The sequence below is a fragment of the Pinus tabuliformis genome, chromosome 7, assembly GCF_031772625.1.
Source record: "Pinus tabuliformis cultivar Carrire ecotype Pingquan chromosome 7, CPIR1, whole genome shotgun sequence".
Taxonomy (NCBI): Eukaryota; Viridiplantae; Streptophyta; class Pinopsida; order Pinales; family Pinaceae; genus Pinus; species Pinus tabuliformis.
Genome location: NC_142293.1, coordinates 792912342 through 792933635, shown reverse-complemented (window position 1 = coordinate 792933635; position 21294 = coordinate 792912342). Strand labels below are relative to the sequence as shown.

Below are 21294 nucleotides of genomic sequence, written 5' to 3'. Positions count from 1 at the left end.
TCATTTGTCAACAAATTGCATCATTCCTCTTTACAAATATCATGTTAGTCTCCCCATGTTTTCTCATTTGTTTCCTTAGCATTTACCTCCGCATCTTTTCTACCTAATTCAGTTTCCTTTGTACTTACAGTTTAGTATCCATTCCTATTATCCCATCTATCAAATCTCAGTCGCAGTGTCTCTCTTTCTACTCATTTTCTATGAGAATATTTAATGTAAACCCAACTTGAGGAATTTATTGGACCTTTGAGATCACTTGATGACTCCATGTAGGCTTAACCACTAAATGGTTATCACAATCCCACCCTTTGGGGCACTAGCATCATTTGGAGCACAATGCAATGTGCCCTTTCAATCTTCCTATGAAGTTGTGCTTCATTATTTAAAAGTGTTTCCAAATTCCATTATTCCTCTTGGATATCTTGAGATCACCATAAAACCCTAACATTTTCGTCCATGTTGTAGTCCTATGCTACATTTTTTAAACCAATGCATTCATTTGCACCCTTTATAGTTTCATTTGTAACTATTACACTCCTTTTCCCCCTTTCTCAATCCTTTTATCTCGTTGATTTTTGTTCAACAAACAATACAATTCACGAAATAAAGAATGACTTGAACATTGTGGAGACCTTTAACCAAATGTAGAAATTCTAAACAAAAAAATATATTCCTTGAGGATATTCTTGTTTTTATTTTAATTCTAAACATTAACATGTAACAAAAATATATAGATAGGAATTAAAATTATAATTAGCTTCACAAGAATTGAGGAAGACAACAAGCACAAAAAAAGGATGGAACACTATTCATCCCTTATGAATTACAACTTTTAAGATGTGAAAAGCAAGCCAACAAGAAAAAACCATCAATGAAATATTCAATACCCTCATTGTTTGTGTTACTAAGAGATTAAACAAGTTAGAAAATGGCATTGATAATCCATGCATCTCCTTGCTCTCAAAAGAATCTCAATGAAGAGATGTGGATGTTCAATACAGTCAAGCAGTTACACACAAAGACCAAGTTCCTCAAAATAAATATGATTGTAAGGTAATTTCCAAAATATACTCTTTAGGAATCAGGTTGCAATAATAACAGATATATGTATAACAAAAGATGTCATCATAAAAATGCACCAAACCAACAAATCATTAAGATGTACATTAACTACAATCCTGTGCCTTATGTTATATGATAAGGTCTCTAGTCATATAAAAGCGACATAGTGGTGAACTAGGACCATATGGAGCCAAGCAATGGAGTGTCTCCATGGGAGTTTTCACCGTCCATACAAAATATTCTAAAAAGAGGGATTTCTCCCACAAAGAATACTGGGCATAATCATCCCACAACTGCAACGCTTAACCAAGCTTGCATTCATGCTGACTATATAACACTTTGTTGTCTGAATGCATTTAAGATGTGAACCATTCTCTTAACGCAAATTCTACAACTGCATAAATAATGAACCTTTGGAAAGGAAAGGGTCCAATGACAGTGATGCAAGAAAAGATAATAGAGGACATAGAAGATGCCATAACAACAGAATCGATGAAGGCAATGAGGGAAATCATATTAAGAGAAAATCATTTTCTAATAAAAGATTCTCCACCTAAATCAATCTCAAACTTCTAGATATAGTAGATGACAGCTCAGATATGCACATAGAAAATCACGAAAAACTAAAATGGAAAAAACTAGCTACTCTGAGAAAATGTTGCAAAAATCTCTGATTTCTCCCAATTCTTCCTAATTTTTCTGAGTTTTTCAGGTTGCCAAGTTTTCCAAGTTTTTCAGGTGCAAGTTTAAGCTTGCTAATCTTTTTCCAATGCTGCTAATTTCCTGAGATAACGACCCCCACTGATTTTTTACCAACGATAATTTTTGAGACACTGTATGAAACAAGATTACCAATGCAATGGAGAACACATCCCCAATGCACAATGATAACAAAACTAAACAAAAAACAAACGCATTTCAAAGGAAACTTAAAATCTGAAATATGGTTATAAAATAAGTAACTTAGACTTTCTGATCCAACAGAACTATAAACAACAGAAGTCGTTAAAATATGTAAACTAAACTAAAATTACATCAGTGTTTGTTACATACATTTTGCAGTAATCAAGTTAACTATGACCCAGTTCCTTTAAAAGCTATCTAGTCGAGTGACGTTAGAGGACTAATTTGAAATGGATGTAAAGCTACTGATACATGTCAGAAATTAAAAAATATTTCAGAAACCATGTATTACTTCTAAATGTAATGCATGTTAACAAGTAACCACACTTCAAGTTACAACCATTAACCTTCTTTCAAAACAAGCATGTTTTCATTTACGTTATGATGATTTAGCATTTTCCAAATAGAGCTTATTTTTCATATGAGTAAATGCTCATCACCTTTCGTTCGAGCCTTTTAATATTAGTGATTGCTTCCTCCCTTTCTTCTCTAGCCAAAGCAACTCGTCTATCAGCCAGTTGTCTCTCATGCTCTGCTCTTTCTAAGGAAACTTGCAGCTCTTTCAGTTGTACACCCATCTCACCAACTTTGGCCATACCTCCTACTGCTCCCCTACAACAAAAATATCAAACAAATTTCCATCGATATCTTATAGACATCTCATCCTATGTTTTAAAGCAGTTACAAGGAGAACATAACAATTGACTGTCCATCAAAAAGAACTATATATATATATAAAGTCACTCCAAATGTAGAAACAGGTACAATGTGGAAACATTACCTCCCCCCCCCCTCCATCATATTTTGGAAATGGGAAAGACAATATTTAAAAATTACAAAATATAGATATTTCCAAAATAAAATGGTCAGGAAGATTAATATAATAGGCATAAATGAAATTTAGTTGGAATGATATTATTGTTAATTCAAACTGTACCTGGGACTGAAATTGGTTCAAGAACCAATCAACAGAAATAGAAAAACACCACCAAGATATATCATGTAAGGGTGAATATAGAAAAACGCCACCAATATATAACCTCTGTTGAAAAGTGCGTAGCTAGGTCAATCTTCATAAATATGAAATGTACTTTTTGATTCTTGTATATTGTAAAATGAAAGAAAAATTATTATTATTATTTTTGAGAATGGGTTTCATGCTCAAGGTCTTTTATTTTAAAGGTCAAGCACCCATTGAGTGCTTCTAGGGTTTGTCCTAGGTCAAGAAGTCAAAAGAGTCATTGTCATATTTTGAATACCCCATCGAGCACATTGAACTTATAAAAAGAATTATTTTTGTATTCAAAAGTGTCAAAATACCCTTCAAGACCAAGTCCGCCTATTTTGAGGAACTTCGTCCACCTTGAAAGCCTATATATAGGAAGGAACTCGTCCTCCTAGGGGCACAATTCATTCTCTCATCAAGCAAGCAAAGGAGAAGAAGAAAGAGGCTAGTAAAGAAGGAGGAGGAGGAGGATCAAGTGTTTGGGCTATTTTCTCTCTCTCTCTTTTCACACTGCAAAGAAGGGAAGCTAGGGTTTCTGCTACTAGGTTAGGGTTTCATTGTTGCAAGATCGAACTTGGAAAAGGAGAAGAAAAGGGTCAAGTTAGGTCATTCTCAAGCCCTAGAAGAAAGAGAAAGTCAAGTGAAGGTCTAAAGAAGTCTTGGAACCCCTAATCAAGCTCACACATGTGGAAGCAACTGCTGCTGGGAGGGCCAAAAATTTCAGACCTGCAATAGAGGCCGAAATTTTGTTGTTGGGGTCGGAGTTGTGTTGCTGGAAGAGATTTGACTAGGTTTGACTTGGACAAAAGGAAGCACATCATCAAAGAGGATGGACTTGGTCTTGGGAGGGTATTAGTCTTTGGTCTAGAGGTCTTGGAATTCATCAATTGAAGAATTTATAAGAAGAAAAGAGATTTATGGGTTTCCCTCTCATGTCGAGAGGTTTTGGCCCTGTCTTCCAGCCTATTGCACTCAAATTGTCAAAGTTCCAGGGAAAGTGGAAGTTACCAACTTTTTCAACAAGGATCGGATCACATATCAGCAATCGATATGTCATGGTCATCCCATTCTACAAGTTATATATTGTAAATGATCTCAGTAAAACCTTGAGTTTATGTAAGAACCTAGTCTTGAATTTTGGTAGCATCGGATGTGCTCTACCCATGAAAATTGTTAGAGAGGCTAAGGCACATGAGATCTCCAAGATCCAGAAATCGTTTGAGGAAATTCCACCCAGATGGAGAGATATTAAAATAATTAATATTTTTAATGAGACCCTAAGTCTAAACTTAGGAAAATTAAATATTAATGTGTATTAATAAAATATGGGTGAGCTCTAAATAACAAGGATCAAGCCAAATCTAATCTTAGCCATTGATTAGGGACTTAATCTCGACTGTTGAATCGTCAATAGAGAAAGTATAAGAGGAGGCTTGAGGGTCAATTGGAGATACACCAAGTTGATCAAGAATTCGATTTTCTAGGGCACGGTTTGCTGAGAAATCGAGTTAGTGATCTGTTGCAGCGAGGGGCAATTCAGCAGAAGGCCGAGAATACATAACAGAGAGGCAGAAAGAGTGTTGGAGAAACAGCGCAGAGCCTTGGAAGGCTGACGCAGAGGCTAAGGAGGCCAGCGCAGAGGGCCAAGAGGCTGACGCAGAGGGCCAAGATGTTGATGCAAAGGCAACAGAGGCTAATGCAAAGGCAGCAAAGGCTAACGCAGGCAGCGCAGAGGGTTGCAGAGCTGACGCTGGGCTAAAGAGGCAGCGCTGAGGAATTTTCGTGGGGCAGACTGAGAGCTGGTTAGCTGACGCAGAGTCGTAGAGGGTGACGCAGTCTCTGGAGGGTGACGCAGTTCCTGAGGGTAGCTTGGAGCAGCTTTCGTTGTCCAGCTAAGGGAGCAATCGAAGTCACTGTGAGGCTATTCATCCAGTTGCTGATTAGCCAGAATATCTGTCTCCAAAGAAAGGTACTTTTGCCAAGGAAAATCTCTGAAGGGTGAGCCATTTCTGGCACCCTAGTTGTATTCAGAAAACTGCATAATAATAAAACCCTCATATCTGTTGCACCGATTTTCCCGCATTGGGTTTTTCCGGGGACGATTGTCCAAAAATAACGGTGTCCCTTGTGTTGTCTTAGTTATTTCAGTTGTTGGTCGGTATATGTGTGAAGGTTGCATGTGTTTATTTCGATATTTATATTGACAAATAACTTGTTAATTGAAAGAACAAGTAGGAGATAATAAACTAGATAATGCAGTAGGGATTTTTGATGTGCCAAACTTAGAAATTTTCACACCTAGGTAGGCCTATAATTTGATGACAAATTCCATCCTAGGAGGTTTTTTAACCTCGTTGATTACCTGTGTTTCTAGACACGGCTAATCAGAAGAGTTTTTTCCCTCCAACTTAAACCCCAAAGCTAGGGTGAAATTTATTGTCGAATTATTAGGTGAGTCCTAGTGTTTTTAGTCGAGTCTGATGTAAAAGTGGTTTGGGAATAATTTAAGCTAGTTGGCTTAATTATTTTATTACAAATCACTTGGTTTACTAGATCATATTGTGTCGCAAATGGGTTGTGTGCCTTGAGAGCCTAAGCCAAATGTGCATTCCCTCTTTAAGTCTTGTAATTAAAAAATCTTATGTATTAGAGGGTTGGAAAAATAATTAAATCCCCTCATGTGTAAATTAATTAATTTTTCTGGCAAAATAAAATTAAATCCTAAGCCAGAAAATTAATTAATTAGAGTCAAATTAAATTATCTTAGGAAAATAAATTCTCCAAATGGAAAAATTCTTGGGTCTTAAAAGAGTCAATTTTTAAAGGTCCTCCACCAAGGGAATATTCTATATTTTAAGAAAATTTGGACCCTTGGACCTTGGTGGTTAAGTCAATGTCAATTTTTTTAGGAAATTGGCCCAAAATAATTAATTTTGAGCTAATTAAAATGGAATTAAATGTTAAATTCGAAAATTCCTCAAAAATAAAAAATCGAGGGCTAAGATCTTGAAGTGTTTACCTGTGATATTCCCAATTAGCAACATTGCTAAGGGAAATATCAATTTTTGGCCAGTTTTGAATAAATTATATTAGCACTTAGGAAGTGTGGGTTTAGAGGCCCCACATATATTTTTGATCAAATGTGGGCCCAAACATTAGAGGATGGAGGAGAAAATCGAGCCACTAGTGGTACGTGGGGGCCACTCATAGAGAATTGTGACCCACATTGGCAACACACTCTCATTGGAGCGCAGTTGGTGGGGGAAAGTTGAGCTGGGCCCACATGGGCATCTTGGAGGCTCTTTGATAAAAAGAGCAAGAGGCACTCATTTTGGTCATTTATTCATCTTCGAGAAAATTGTCTTTGACATAGCACGCTTGAGCAGAAGCCGAGTCTGCAAGTGCTTTTTAGCACACGCGTGTTTCCGAGCACAAATCTCAACCCTTGCTTTAGTGGACTTCGAGTGCCAGCCCAAGGACGGAGTTCCATCTATTATGGTTCATACTAGCAGCAGGGATTGTGAGTTTGTGGAGAGGCTCGGTAGCAATAGCGCAAGGATTGCGCAGTTCTTAGAGTAGACACGCGGGAGGTTGAGGAGTGAAGTGATTTTGGGGTTGAGACTTGAGGTGGAGTCCGGGGAAGTACTTTGTTGGAGATTGCAACTATTTTGGGGAATTTTCCAGCACTTTGGAGGAGAAGCAAACACAGAATCTATTGTTGGTTACATCTTCTACTTGTGGAGGAGGGCCAAGCATTTGGGGTCAATTTTGGAGCTTCAAAACTAGGACAAACCCTTTATGGGTTTTACTGGGTTTATTGAGGAGAGGCCAAGATAAAATTGGCAAAATTTTCTGGGCAGATTTGAGGGGTCAAACAAGGGTCCCAACTCAACTAACAGATAGAGGAGCTAGGGGAACCTGGGCCGAAATTACGAGGTCAACATTTGGCCAATTCCTTTGTGGGTTATTCTGGGTATTTGGTGGAGAGTCTGAGAATAATTTCCCAGAATTTTCTGAGCACCAGAGGAGGCCCTAGCAACCATTCTACACAGCCAACAACACACTTTCTGGGCATTTCAGTGCAGAGCCAAGGAGAACCAGCTAGCACTCTTGGAGGAGATCTCATATTCATCACTTGGGCTTAGCTAGCTTGCCTAGGGCAAGCCCATGTGCATACTTTCCAGGCACCTATTGTACTTCATGATTTATCAATAAAATGGCTCAGCAGCGCAGTTTTTGGCTTTAAAATGGTGTTCTGATGTTTGAGTAATTTTCTATGTGTTTTTGCTATGTTTGCTTTGTTTATCATTGTAAATTTCCATTAGGAATATTACAGTGGTATCAGAGCATGATCTTGGCCCAGCTGTGGGTAACCAGTAAGATCATGGAAGATTCGGGTAAGTAGGCATAGTGACTGGTGAAACCGTAGACAAACCCATGGCTCAAGGGAAATTCAATATGCAGGAATTTTGGGGTGAAATTCGTTGGAACAACGAGAAATTGACCCAGTTGAGGAGGGTGACAGACCAAACCCATCCTCATCCTTTCAGCAGAGACACTAGAGGTACACAGACTGTGGACATGCAGCCATCTACACCATGTGGGGTAAGTCGACAGACTCAGGACACCAGATCTCCTCAAAAGGAGGAAGCAAGATAGGGACAGCTAGAGGGTGAGCCCAGGGGGCGCTTTTGCTAGTGGAGACCTAGCTATAGATATTAGGAGCTTGACGAGGAGGTTGAGCATGAGCTTGAGGGCACACCAAATTGTAGGGAGCACGTAGATACACCCGGTATGACGCAAGAGTCATCCTCATTGGAGACTCCCTTGACCACTCCGGTTGATATCTTAGTAGAAAGAGTAGAGCATACATCGGTAGTGTCATCCGTTGATGAGGTGATTGGGGGCGTGTTTGAGTTTTTTGGTGATATCAGCATACATTTGATGGGGGAGGCACCAGGAGACGTTTCCCCCCTTGATGGGGCACTAGGAGATACAAAGTTATTAGATGATGGTCGTCCACAGTTGTTCCATCACTTTGAGGCTAACCTTCTAGCATTAAAAAGAAAGGTCAGAACGAGGAGCTAGAGGGCATGAGAGTAGTTTGTGTTGAGTCCACGGCCAAATTGACTCACGTTGAGAAGCGGTTGGATTCCCTACTAGTGCAGTGAGAGTGCACATTGGAGCGTCACAGCCACCCTCTTCAAGCGTACATAGACGGGGTTGGCAACACTGTTAGGTTACCTTTGCCCATTGGAGATATAGAAACAAAGCTACCTAGTCAGATCTCATGTGTTGACGAGGATAGCGAGATGAGACGACCTGAGTTGCACAGGGGGCAGCGTCTGCATGTTAAAGTTGTTCTATGTGCAAGAGTTCGTGCATTCAATCCCTCTGTGCACTCTAGATGCACCAGTAGGGAATCCAATCTAGCTATTTTTGGGGCCATTTGCAACAAGATTGACAGATGGCTTGAATTTCCTAGCAGTAGAGTCATAGAGGGAAAAGAGGGCCGAAATTCCAAGGTCAACCATAGCCCAATTGCTTTGTGGGTTATTTTGGGTATTTGGTGGAGAGGTCAGGGTTAATTTTCCGGAATTTAATGAGCACCGAGGAGGCCCTAACAGCAAATCTGCACACCCAGCAACGTATTTTTAGGCAGCTCAGCACAAAGACAGAAGATAGAGCAGTAGCATACCGAAGGGGAACTTCTTATTATTTATTTGGGCTTAGCTAACTTGCCTTGAGCAAGCCCAGGTGCACTCGTTCCAGCACCTCATTTTACCCTCTTCATATTCTAATAAAATGGCTCAGCAACGCAGTTTTTGGTGCATATTCATGGTCTGATTCATGTGTTTAATTTTTGTGGTTTTTTGTCTATGTATGCTTTGTTATTTACAGTGAAAATTCCCTAGGAATATTACATCTGGCATCCGATATTCTTTGAGGATGACTTGGGGCATCCAAGATAAGAGTAGTCGTAGAGGACCAATATTCTTTGAGGACTGGGAATCCAATATAAGAATAGTCGTGGTGGAATACACCCAGAGAACCCGGGGTGGGGTATGTTCTGAGAAGAGACAATGATGAGGGTGTCTATACATCATTGGTCTCGCCAGCATTGAGCTCAGATCTTGTGGAGAGATAGAGTAGTTAGTCAAGGCCTTGCTATGTGACAACGTTGGTTAATATGATGCTAAATAGATGGGTTACCAATCTGACTCTTCTTATGAGAATTCTTTAGATTGAGAATGTCTAAGTACACTATATGAATTATGAATACCTCCCTAGTTAAGAGGGAGTGTTGAAAAGTGTAACTAGGTTTGGTCTTCATAATGACATGTGTAAATATGATTTTATGTAATTGATGTAAAAAAGAAAATAAAATTATTTTTGTAATGCTTGAATCATGGGTTTCATGATCAAGGAATTTTATTGTAGTTAAGGTTTCCATTGTGAGCCTTTAGGTTTGTCATCAAGTCATAAAAGTCTATTGAGTCAATGTCATGTATGGAAGACCCTTCTTGGGCATGTTACAAATATATGCAAGTCATTAAAAGAGTCAAAGAGGTCCAAAAAGATCAAGCTCAAGCATCTCCATCAAGTCGGACTTAAATGAAATAATAAAGATACTCAAAACGACATGTCGGCCCAGGAAAATGTCAAGTTGGCTTATTTACATTGGCAAACCACTATAAATAGGGCAGCTCGACGTCATTTTAGGACAAGCAATTTGGTCAAGGTCTGAAGCAGAAAAGAAGTGCGAGAAACACAAGAAGGAAGCCTCACCATCAAAGAAGGGAAGTTGTACAAACCATTTCAGATCTGTTCTAGGGCTATTTCTTGTCACATGTGCAAAGAAAGGAGGTAGCATATGTTAAAGAAGAAGCTGAGAAGATTGCTAGCAGAGTCGAGGCCAGTAAGATCACTTGTGAAGACAAATCAAAGGAGAAGTCATCAAGTCGAATCAAGGAGAAGTCATAAGAAAGTCTCCCCTCCAAGCGAAGTAGTAGCAAAGCGCAAAAGTTGGTCACACGTGTTGCAACTAGGGTTTCTGAAGAAGCCAAGGGTTGCAAGTATGATCCTAAAAGCCGAGATCTAAAGAATAACTGAGAAGGAAGGAGAAGCAAGTAGTTCGACTATTGAAGAAAAGGTTAAACTAAGAGGTCTTGTGACTTGGTCTTGGAGAGGTCAATAGGTCAAAGGTCTTGGTCTTGGTATTCGTCAATTGAAGTCTATATAAGAAGATTTCGTTTGGGTTTTCCTCTCAAGTGGGAGAGGTTTTGGCCTTGGAAGATGGCTATATTTTGTGTCTCTTGTCTCTTTATTGTTTATGCTTTGGTAGTTGTTTGATGAAGAAGAACACTATAATAATCTAACAAAATAAAAGATCCTAATCTATTGAAGTAAAAAGAATTCACAAGCAATTATCATCATAGAGAAATCACCTAATCTTGATGCCCTAGATTTCTCAACATGTGTCTTGCCACATCATCATGTGGAATGTAATGATGTATTTTCAAGAAAATGACAAAATGTAAATGTGTGGAAGCCCAAGAGTCACATGTGGAATATGAAAAGTCACATGTGCACAAAATACTTTTATAGGAGTTCAAAGGTCTTATAGGAGTCCAAGAGTCATGAGGGTAGCTCAAGAGTCGTAGGGGATATGAAAGGTCATTCCTCTTGCTATAAAAGAAACCTCATTACTCAAGCAAGAGGCTTTTGGAGGTTGAGAATTTCGTGAGCTAGCCTTGGCTTCTTCAGCTTGGCATAGGAGAGAAGATCATTATTTTAGAGAAGCAAAAAGTGACTTAATGCTCCACTACTAGAGCTAGTGTATCACCATTGTAACAGTTGAGAAATCTAGGGGCAGCTTATTTCGGTGATTTCTCTTACTTTAAATATGCTTGTGATGTATTTTTACTTAGCTTGATTAACTTCTTCTTTCACTTGATTATTATTATATTCTTATCATCAAACAACTACCAAACTACGAAGATCAAATAGACAAGAGGACACAAAATGTAGACTGGGAGCCAGGGCCAAAACCTTTCCTCTTGAGAGGAAAACCCACAAGAATTTTTCTCCTCTTATAGAATATTCAGATGATGAATTCCAAGACCTAAGTGTTAGAAAATCAGAAAGGCAGAAAGATTTTCTTATATTAGATAATTACTTGTGTTGTTCTTGATTTCTTATTAGATTTCCTTTATATCTTTTTTCCTTTTAGTTCATCAAGCAATTACCAAAGCAATAGCACATAAATCAATGGACACCAGATATAGGCACACAGCCAGGGCAAAACCCCTCTCTAGGGAAAAACCCAGTCAGTAATTCTTCCTTCAATAGTTTTCCTAAGATAATCCAAGACTCTAGACCTTGACAAAAACTTTCCTCCACACCAAGTCAGCCTTCCTCTTTGCAGATGATCCTATTTGACCTGGTAGTAGTAGCAACACTTTCTTGGAACCAGCAACTTCGACCTTGCTTTGGAGACTTCGATCTTGACTTAGGAACTTTGATCTTGGCTCAATACAACTTCTTGAGGCAACAACACCCAACGACAGCAACTTCGACCTATACTTGTTCTAGCAGCAGTAACATGTAGCAACTGGCAGCGACATCAACAAGAGAACTTCGATCTTCTAATCTAGGGCACGAAAAAGAGAGAGAGATGCACCAAAATTTCGATTTTCCTTCCTTCTTTCACCTTGACCAAACTCACACTTCTTTTAGCCCTCTTCCTTCACTTCGCACTTTTCCCAGCTTCCAAAGAGATATCGAACTTGCTTGATGTTCTCCTCCAAATGAATTTGAACTGCTTCTTTTATAGCCTTTAGGTGAGGTCGAATAGCCCTCCTTGAGGCCGACTTGGTGTGGAGGCAACATATTTCATTTTTGACTCAATACTAAACCTTTTTACATGATTCAAAAGCCCAAGAAGGGTCTCTTTAAAAGTACAATGACTCTATTAACTCAAAATAAATCCTAGAAGTCCTCAATGGGGACTTTGACCTAAAACATGATGACCCAAGCATGAAACTCATGCTTTAATAAGTCATAATAATAATAATTATTATTATTTTCATTATTCTTTTGACAAGTACATTACATGATGACTCAAATACATTTATTAAGACCGAACCTAGTTACATTTTCCAACACTAAGACCCTTGTCAAAGACACCTCCAAGACCAAGTCAAACTTCTCCCTTTTGGTGAACTTTTTCAGCTACTTTGACCTAGCAGCTTTCAGCAATTTTGACCGAGCAACTTCCAGCATCTTCGACTTCCCCAACAGTCCCTTCTGCAACTTCTACTACTACAAAAACCCTAGCTCTTGCACATGTGGAAAAGATGGTGTTTTCTTCCTTTCTTCTCCTTTGCTTGAATTTTTTCTTCCTTCATGGGAATTTGTCTTGCAAAGTAGACCTTTTAGAGTCCTAACTTGTCTTCTTTCTGCAATTCGGTCTTGTTGCAGTAATGTTGCCCTAATCTTCGCACGTGTGAGGAGAAGATAGCCCAAAAACAATACTCAAAGACTTAGCCCAAAAACAATACTGAAAGACTTCGTTTCTTTTTCTCTTCTAGTCCTCCTCTTTTCGCTCCTTTAGGTCCCTTTCTCTTCCTTGATCGAACTTCTTGTGTGAGTTATGAGTGTTCTTTAAGTGAGGACAATGTCTCTTATATATAGGTTTCTCTGAAGGTCAAATTGTTGTCCATGAGGCCGACTTGATCCTTCTTGTAGGTCAACTTGTTTGACAAGGTCTTGGAGAGTCTATATCACACTTTTAACTTGCATAAATTTTTGTTTACACGATACATCATGCCCAAAGGGGTCTTACATGTATGACAATGACTCTTTTGACTTCATAACTCTATGACAAACCTAGAAGCTCTCAATGGGTGCTTGATCTACAAATAATATTATCTTGAGCATGAAACCCATACATCAAGAATGACAATAATAATAATAAATTATCTTTAATATCAATTACATAAAATCATGATTACAATAGACATTATGAAGACCGAACCTAGTTACACATTTCAACAATAACTGTGTACTTGGATCTTTCACCTAATAATTGAAGCTCATTGAGCCAGCACACTTTCATGCATGTATCGTGAATGTTTTAAGACTATTCTTTGGATGTTTGTGGTATATGTTGGCTTTCTTCTGTAATAAAGAAATTGAACTATTTTGGTGACTTTGGTGTTTATCTTGTTGAGTGTGTGTTGTATTTTCTTTCGTGAATTGTTGTTATCTTGTGAGCTAATTTGCAAGTCAATCAACAAATATTTCCTTGCTCTCGTGTGCCTCTCTTAGGATACTACTATTATTTTCCTTATAGAGGCTCACTATTGTCTCCCTTCTTGTGAAGGCTCCTTTTGCAAATTGCAATTGGTGTTTCACAATGTCAACTTACTTGTTGATTTCAAAGGTTATGTGTTAATCTCTTATGTTATCCGTTGAAACCAAGGCAAACCTTGATTTAGGGTGGTTGGGCCAATACTCCGGATGGGGCTCCTACTCCAAATGATGTGAGGTCTAATTGAGACTTAACATCGGCGAGACCCCTTATATGTGTGAAAATTCCTAGATCTAACAATCTCTGGAATCCTACTGCAACCAGCTGAATCTACTTCACCTAGATCTTAAATTACATTACAAACTTATTTCAGATTTCTTCTATTGAAGTAAATTACTGAAGCAGCCTACACCAAATTAAATATGATTCTGAAACATAGAAACTCAGCAAGGAAATACAAACACATAGGACACCATTATATTTGGACAAAAGTCCCCGAAAAAACCCAATGCAGGAAAATCGATGCAACAACTCTGAGGTTTATTATTATTAAGCAGTAGCAAATTCTGAATACATCTCTGAATACCTCACAAGGTTATTCAATTACAGAGAGAAATATTGGCAGAAGCTTTGTGAGATTACCTCACACAATCACTGAGAAAAAGTCTCGGCTGATCCGACTGCTAGATGAGGTGCCCTTGGCAGGCCCTGTGTTGTCTTTGCGCTGCCTCTAAATTGTCCCAGCGCCAACTCTCTTAGGCATAGCGTCACCCAACTGGGAATCGATCAGTAGCCCAGGGTCACTACTCTCAGCCTCCTGGTCTCACACCTCGACTTCTGGCTGCTGAAACTGACTCTCTGCTCTGATTTTCGACTTTCTATCTCTCCCTTTGTGCTGCCTCTTTGTGGCCCTGCTGGCCCAGCGTCAGCCTCTGCGTGAGAGTTTCTGGATCACTCTCTGCCTCTCTCTGCTGATGATTCTCCGGCTGAGAATCTCTCTCTGAAAGATGGTATCCATGCCCCTCAACTGCAAGAAATCTCCTCAATCGAATTTTCCTCATGAGAACTTCTCACTTCAGAAAATCGATTCCTTGATCTCTTTTGGTGTGTTTTCCAAATAACCCTCAAGCCCCTTCTTATATCTTCATGTTGGACAACCAACGGCCTAGACTAACTCCTAATTGAAGGCTCAGATCGTTTTGACTTGATCTCTATCTTTATCTAGAAGATTCACCCACAATTAGATTAATACCCATTAATATTTTAATTTTCCAAGTTTAGACTTATTAACCCCATTAAAAATATGAATTATTTTAATATAATTGTTTCTAGGTGGAATTTCCCAAAACAGTTTCTGAGTTTTTTGGAATGCATGTGCCCAAGCCTCCCTGCAAAATTTACGGCCTAGAGCACATATGCTACCCCAAATCAACAATATGTTGGCAGTATCTAGCACCATCAATAGAATTAAATATTGATGGTGAACGTATTCTTGAGTAACTTAATTAATACCAAGATTAATATTTCTTATTCGTTATTGCTTTAATCAAGCCTTAGTTATCTTTCAGAGACTACCCCCCTTGGCTTTGCTAGGAGTTAACCTAGATGGAGGAGTTGAGATTTTAAGGACAGCTGCTCAACTCGAGACTTGCCTCCAGGGCCACGCCAAATGGATTAAATATTGTCTCCACATTAGCCCAAGTGTGGATAAGGTGGCAACAATCCCCATGTATACATCTTATCTCCTTGTAACGGATTTGAATCAAGATAGTAGGCAACTAAATATGAATACAAGGCCTTGAAATGATTGGGGTGAGCCTAACATTGAAAAACCTAGAGCTCTTTCCTATTTTCTAAAAACTCATATTTTCAGGTTTATTTGTATGTGTTTGTCACGTTTTAGTTAGTAGTATGAGAAAAGTTCAGCTTAATCTAGATTCTATGGTTCCCAAAAATTACAGTTTATAATTTAAACTTTATTTGTGTAACAAAGCTACATCCATTCCTTCAACTTCACACACTTGAGAGGAAACATTTATCTCTCATTGTTGAAGTTTATTTTTCTAACCATATTATTGTCATTTCTTGACAATCCTCAGTGGACAGTATTTTTTGGATTCTGGGCAAAGCAGTTACACTGCATTATTGACAATAATTCTCTAATGTTGTTTGTGGAAGCCATTCACACCAACACCAAGGCATAAAACAATGTTGAAAGAAACACAACTACAATATCATGAACCTGACAGATAACTTAGAATACAATCCACCCAAAAAAAACAGTGCAGAAAGTCATTTATGAGCTCCAAGAATACTTCCGTACCAAAAGTGTTTATAGCTGTTACTGCTATCACATCAATTTATATCATATGCAACTATTTATGGTGACTTGTGATGCCAAAAGTTTAAGAAAAGCTTACTTCTGAAGCTCTGCAATTTTGCAAGGCACATCTTCATAACTGTTGACACCAGGAAGACCATCAATCATAGACCTCCAGGACTGCAGCTCATTTTCTAAGCAAGTTACTTTTGATTGAAGTTCTGGCAAAGCTTCTAAGGCTGCTTCAGCCCGATCAGCACGCTGTTTTTCTTCCAAAAGTTTCTCTCTTAACAACTCAGCATTGGCATGAAACATGTTCGACTTCCTTGCCTCAGCCACCTCAGCCTCCTAAATGAAAAGACACAATATCCAGTCTGTTTCTTAAGTAAACATCACTATTTTACACGAAACAATAGAACTATTCAATGAACAAATCAGAAACAGGATATGTGAATCCAAAACATAAATTACCCTAGAACTGTAACACAATCGGAGCAATGGGCAAGCCACAATTTGGTAAAGAAGCTGCAGCTACTTTTATAACTATTGTTAACCAAACACTAATTATGTCGAGAAAGAGATGAGCAACACAAATCTTGAATAATCCTGAACATGGAAATACAAATTCAAAACATAGACACCCAAAAACCTGTAACACAATCAGTCCAAGGGGCAAATCCCATAACAAACTGAAATCTAAACAACTATTTGAATAACCCTCATAAACTAATCATTAAATCCCTCATGAAAGACGGATGAGCAATATGAATTTTGAATAATTCCAAATGAGAAACACAATAGCACAACAAATAACATTTTGGTATAATCAACACAATATATCCTAAATAATCACGGCAGAAAAATTACATAATCTACTCTATTATATCCAGCAATGAATAAGATGAGCAAAATGCTTCCATGTTGACAAAAAGAAAAGCCATTCACATTAAATATCACTGCCCTATCTACACTGGTCAAATAAATGGTTGTCCAGACTAAAGTGACAACTACATACACACCCTTCTCAAAGTGACATAAGTGCATCTAGAACAAAATTGTAATTGTGTGTCAAAATTATATGCAAATAGAAGCCAGGAAATCAGAAGAACGAGCAAATAGCATCCTCGTCTGCCCATTTGTTCCTCCTAAAGGCGCTGCCCTAAGCCTGATACATGTAGTCCATACAAGGTCAAAGAAAAAGAAAGAAACCTAACACAACCACACTGGAAGATTCTGAAGTGGAGAAAGAATTAATCTCAAAACTTGTGCCTTTGGCTCTTTGCTACATCGTAACATATAGCTATAAAACTGTGTTGAAATTGGCGACTAAAGAATAACCATAGAAATAGATCTTCGGCTATCTTACAAGTCTAGCCTAAAATTAACTCCTTAGTCCTTTGCCAAAAATTGTTCTCTCGCAAGAACTAAAAACAAGTTAGTGCTAAATATATACTGCTAAATAGACAAATAAAATGGCCAAAATAGCAAACAATACCAACCTAACCCTCAAGGTAAGGGACTACGAAAGTATGGTCATTATCACAAAAGATACAATCACTCCAACGAGTAGTTCAAAGTTTCAAACAAAAGATAATGACATCACCAGAAAAGATATTTTAGTGGAGCAAGGGTTCAAGTTCTTTGCCAAAGCAGCCAAACAGTGTTGTCATCTTCCATAGATTTAGGAATGCTTGCTTGCCTCTTTGCCTAGCTACATTTTTGTTAGGATATTCCGACACATAGGAAATAGTTAAGTATAACTTAGTCTAGTGTAGAGTTAGGTAAAGTGTGTTTCTTTACTATGTACTTTTGTAACTTACAATCTGACGGTCACGATATGTTCTAGACATGAAGTGATCCGACGGTTCATTCTCTCCTCGGTATACCGACACTTGATCTGTGGCTTAACATCCGATTGGTCCATGATCTCTATTTAAAGAGCATGGAGGGTCATTTGTAAGGTGACCGTTCATGAAAGAAGCTCATGTAAATTTTCTTTCTTTTACATTAATAAATTGCCTGAAGTGGCCATGTTGGCTCTGGCCATGGACTGTTTCCCCCTTTGAAGGTTTTAACCACGTCAAGAATACTAGTGTAATGATCTGTGATCTGTTTGTGAGCGGTGTCTCTTGGTGTTCTATCTAAGGAACTTGCCCTATAAATTCCTCCTTTTTTTTGTCATTTTGCCATGATTTTCATGTCCATAAAACAATTAAGGGTTTTCTTTATAATCGAATAGCAAGCATGATTTTAGTTCTTTATACACCCTCTTACTGTCATCTTTCATGGCAAATAATCTAATGTAAATGCCTAAAGGCTTGATTTTTTAAATGAATTGGCTGTTAGTTTTTCTCTAGTGGGGGTTTAATGCCATTTTTTTGTGTTTTTGGTGCCCTAGGATTGAATTTTCAAGTTGCCCATTTCCACTACAAACCCATTTTGGCAACACGGAGAACTTGAAGATGCGATAAACCGGCAACAATTGAATTGCAAATTGTGTGAGCAGGATAGGACAAGAGGGATTAGAATGTTGAAATACCATTTGGCTAAATTCTTCAGGCATGATACTGAAATTGTAAGTCTTCTAGCCTGGAGGTTATGAGAGTTGTGCATGATGTAATTCATGCAGAGGACATAAGAAAAGAAGATGCAGTTACAAACAGGGCCAAACGTGCGGGAAAATCTTCAAGGCTGTCTACTTTTGAGGCTGAGGATAGTGGGAGGGGCTCCACAGCTTCACCTACCAAGAGGTCATCATTTTTTGTTTCACAAACTGGAGTTGGAGCACAACTTTCCATCAAGTGATTTAAAAAGGAAGGAGAAGCAAGAAGCAAACAGGGTTAGGAGGAGGTATCCTTTCTGGAGTGACGTACCTCTCAACATCACCAAAAACAATGTGTTTTGGTAGTCAATGTGTGATGTTATTGTTCTTGTAGGTCCATGGTATAAAAGCGCTACATATGAGGTGTTGCAAGATCCAATATTTCAAGCAAAAAAGAAGGACATCAACTCTAGGTTGGCAGAGTTGAAGTAGTCATGGGAGGTCTCTAGATGCACAGTGGGGTCTGATGGTTGGATAGATAGGCAGGGTAGGACCCTTCTAAATTTCATGATATAATGTACTAGAGGTACCATGTCTATTAAATCGATGGATGCATTAGCACATGTAAAAGATGTAGCATTGATAACTGAGTTGATGGATGGGTTCCTCCAAGAGATTGGTTTGCATAATGTGGTGTAAATCATAACACATAATGCCACTAATTATCTGGTTCTTGGTAGGATGCTTGCGGAAAAGTGCCACTCATTGTTCTGGACTCCATGCGTTGCACATTGCATTGATTTGATGCTTGAGGATATGTAGAAACTCTCCTTCATCAAGGAGGTGATTGATATGGCTACGAGCATCCCCAAGTTCATATATAAGCATACTTTCATTCTTAGCCTCATGAGGAGATCCACCTGAAAAAGGGAGTTCCTAAAATCACATGTTTGCCACCAACTTCATTACTCTTCAAAATTTGCTTCGATGTCAGTTTGCGTTGAAGCAAATACTTGTCTATGATGAGTAACATAATTGTACATACAACAAGAGAGAGGATGGGAGAGCCATTGCAAATTTCTGTACAATAACTACTTTTGGGGAGGAGTAGAAGAAGCGTGCTCAGTTAGTGAACCTTTAGTAAAGAATCTAAGATTAGTTCATAGTAATAAGTCTGCAATGGCTTCTTTGTATGAGGACAAGGATAGGGCCAAAGAAACTATCCAAGTTTATTATGTGGACAAGGGTACCCCTGGGTTCAATAAATAAATGATGTTATGTGATTTGATTGATAGTTGATGAATGGGGATGCTGTTGGAAATTCTAAGTCTGACACGTTAGAAACCCTTCATGCACTTTACTGATTTATTCCTACCTACTTATTATGTTAATTAACAAGTTATTTACCATGTCAATATTGGAAATAAATACAAATGCATGCTCAACACATTATAGATCATCAACTGAAGGAAATAGAAACAAGCACACAAGTGACACCGTTGTTTTTGGACTAATGTCCTCGGAAAAACCCAATGCGAGAAAACCGGTGCAGCTATCTGAGGATTTGATTTATTAAGCAGTTTCAGAATACAATCTGGGTGCCAAATCTAGCTCACCCAACAGAGAAAAATCTCGACAATAGTACCTCTCTACTCAGAAGCAGATATTCCGGCCGAAACCCCAGATAAACACTCTGGCAGCTCCACAGCTCCAATCTGCCCCATGAAACCCTAGTGTCAGCCTCTAGGGACTGTGTCAGCCTCTCTTTGGCACAGCGTTTGCCCAGCGTCACTCCGGCTTGGCCTACGTCAGCCTCCGGAGGCACTGCGTCAGTCCTCTGGCCCTCTGTGTCACTCACGCTGGCCCTTTGAGGCACTGCACAGTTCCTGGTTGCCTCTGCGTGAGCCCTGGTTGGCTCTGCGTGAACCCTTGGTTGCTTTTGCGTCCCTCTCTCCGGCTACTACACTGATCCTCCCGATGCTATCTCTGCCTCTCTGCTTCTATATTCACTGCCCCTCAGCTGCAACTCTAATCGGGTCAACTGGGATAGCTATCGTCCTCAAGGCGAAGTGCTTGACACGATTCCTGTCTAGTACGGATAAGATTCTGGCCTTCCAAACTACGAAGTTTGAGGCTCCGTCCAGTCTGTCCTGGTCTCTTACTCCGTGTAGTGCCATTTCGCTGCTCCTCTACTTCCCTCCTGGAAGTTCTTGGTATGACTCCTCTGAGCCTCGATTTCCCTCCTGGAAACCCTTCTGCCAATGTCGAGATGCCCCTCTCCAATCGTCTGTGCAACTGCAACACTGATCTGGATTCCTTGGCTAGAAATCCACCTCAGCAACAACTCCCTCTACCTTGGTCTTGCCCTGTTAGGTATTGTTCTGACTACAGTACCCCACCAGCTCCACTTTGCAACTTACCCACAGCCTCCTAAACCCCAGCAAACTGAAGGTTAGAGCTCCTAGGCTCTGCGCAATCCCAACAACGGCAAATGAACATCCTTAGTCAACTACGTCAGCCCTCCTAGCCTCTGTGTGAGCCCGCCTTTGCCTCCCTTAGCCTCTGCGCTGCCTCTTCTTGGCTCAATCTTGATGACGCAGGCACTATGTCACCCCTTCCTTGCTGCTACTCTGCTAGGAACAGTTTCTGTCACTCGGGACAGCTGTTTTTTGCTGGTATTGCTCTGTTCAGCTGATGTCCTCAGTTCTCCTGTGATCTGCAACCTCGCTCTGATACCATGTTGGAATTTCTAAGTCTGACACGTTAGAAACCCTTCATGCACTTTACTAATTTATCCCTACCTACTTGTTCTAATAATTAACAAGTTATTTACCATGTAAATACTGGAAATAAATACAAATGCATGCTCAACACATTACAGATCATCAACTGAAGGAAATAGAAACAAGCACACAAGTGACACCGTTGTTTTTGGACTAATGTCCCTGGAAAAACCCAATGCGGGAAAACCGGTGCAGTTATCTGAGGGTTTGATTTATTAAGCAGTTTCAGAATACAATTTGGGTGCCAAATCCAGCTCACCCAACAGAGAAAAATCTCGGCAGTAGTACCTCTCTACTCGGAAGTAGATATTCCAGCTGAAACCCCGGATAAACACTCTACCAGTTCCACAGCTCCAATCTGCC

The 21294-nt window shown here is 39.3% G+C and overlaps 1 protein-coding gene across 4 annotated transcripts in view; it reads right to left on the bottom strand.

Moving 5' to 3' along the window:
- Positions 1 to 21294, bottom strand: part of MAD1 (mitotic checkpoint family protein) — a 285271-nt gene that overhangs the window by 117720 nt on the left and 146257 nt on the right. For all 4 annotated transcript variants that reach the window (XR_016266807.1, XM_089458864.1, XM_089458865.1 and 1 more), the window contains exons 7-8: positions 15707 to 15954; positions 2406 to 2577 (exon numbers count right to left, since the gene is read on the bottom strand). Coding sequence is in view for 3 of the 4 variants with exons in the window: in XM_089458864.1 (XP_089314990.1) it covers positions 2406 to 2577; positions 15707 to 15954 (420 nt within the window). In the remaining variant the exon portion in view is untranslated. The remainder of the gene's footprint in view (positions 1 to 2405; positions 2578 to 15706; positions 15955 to 21294) is intronic.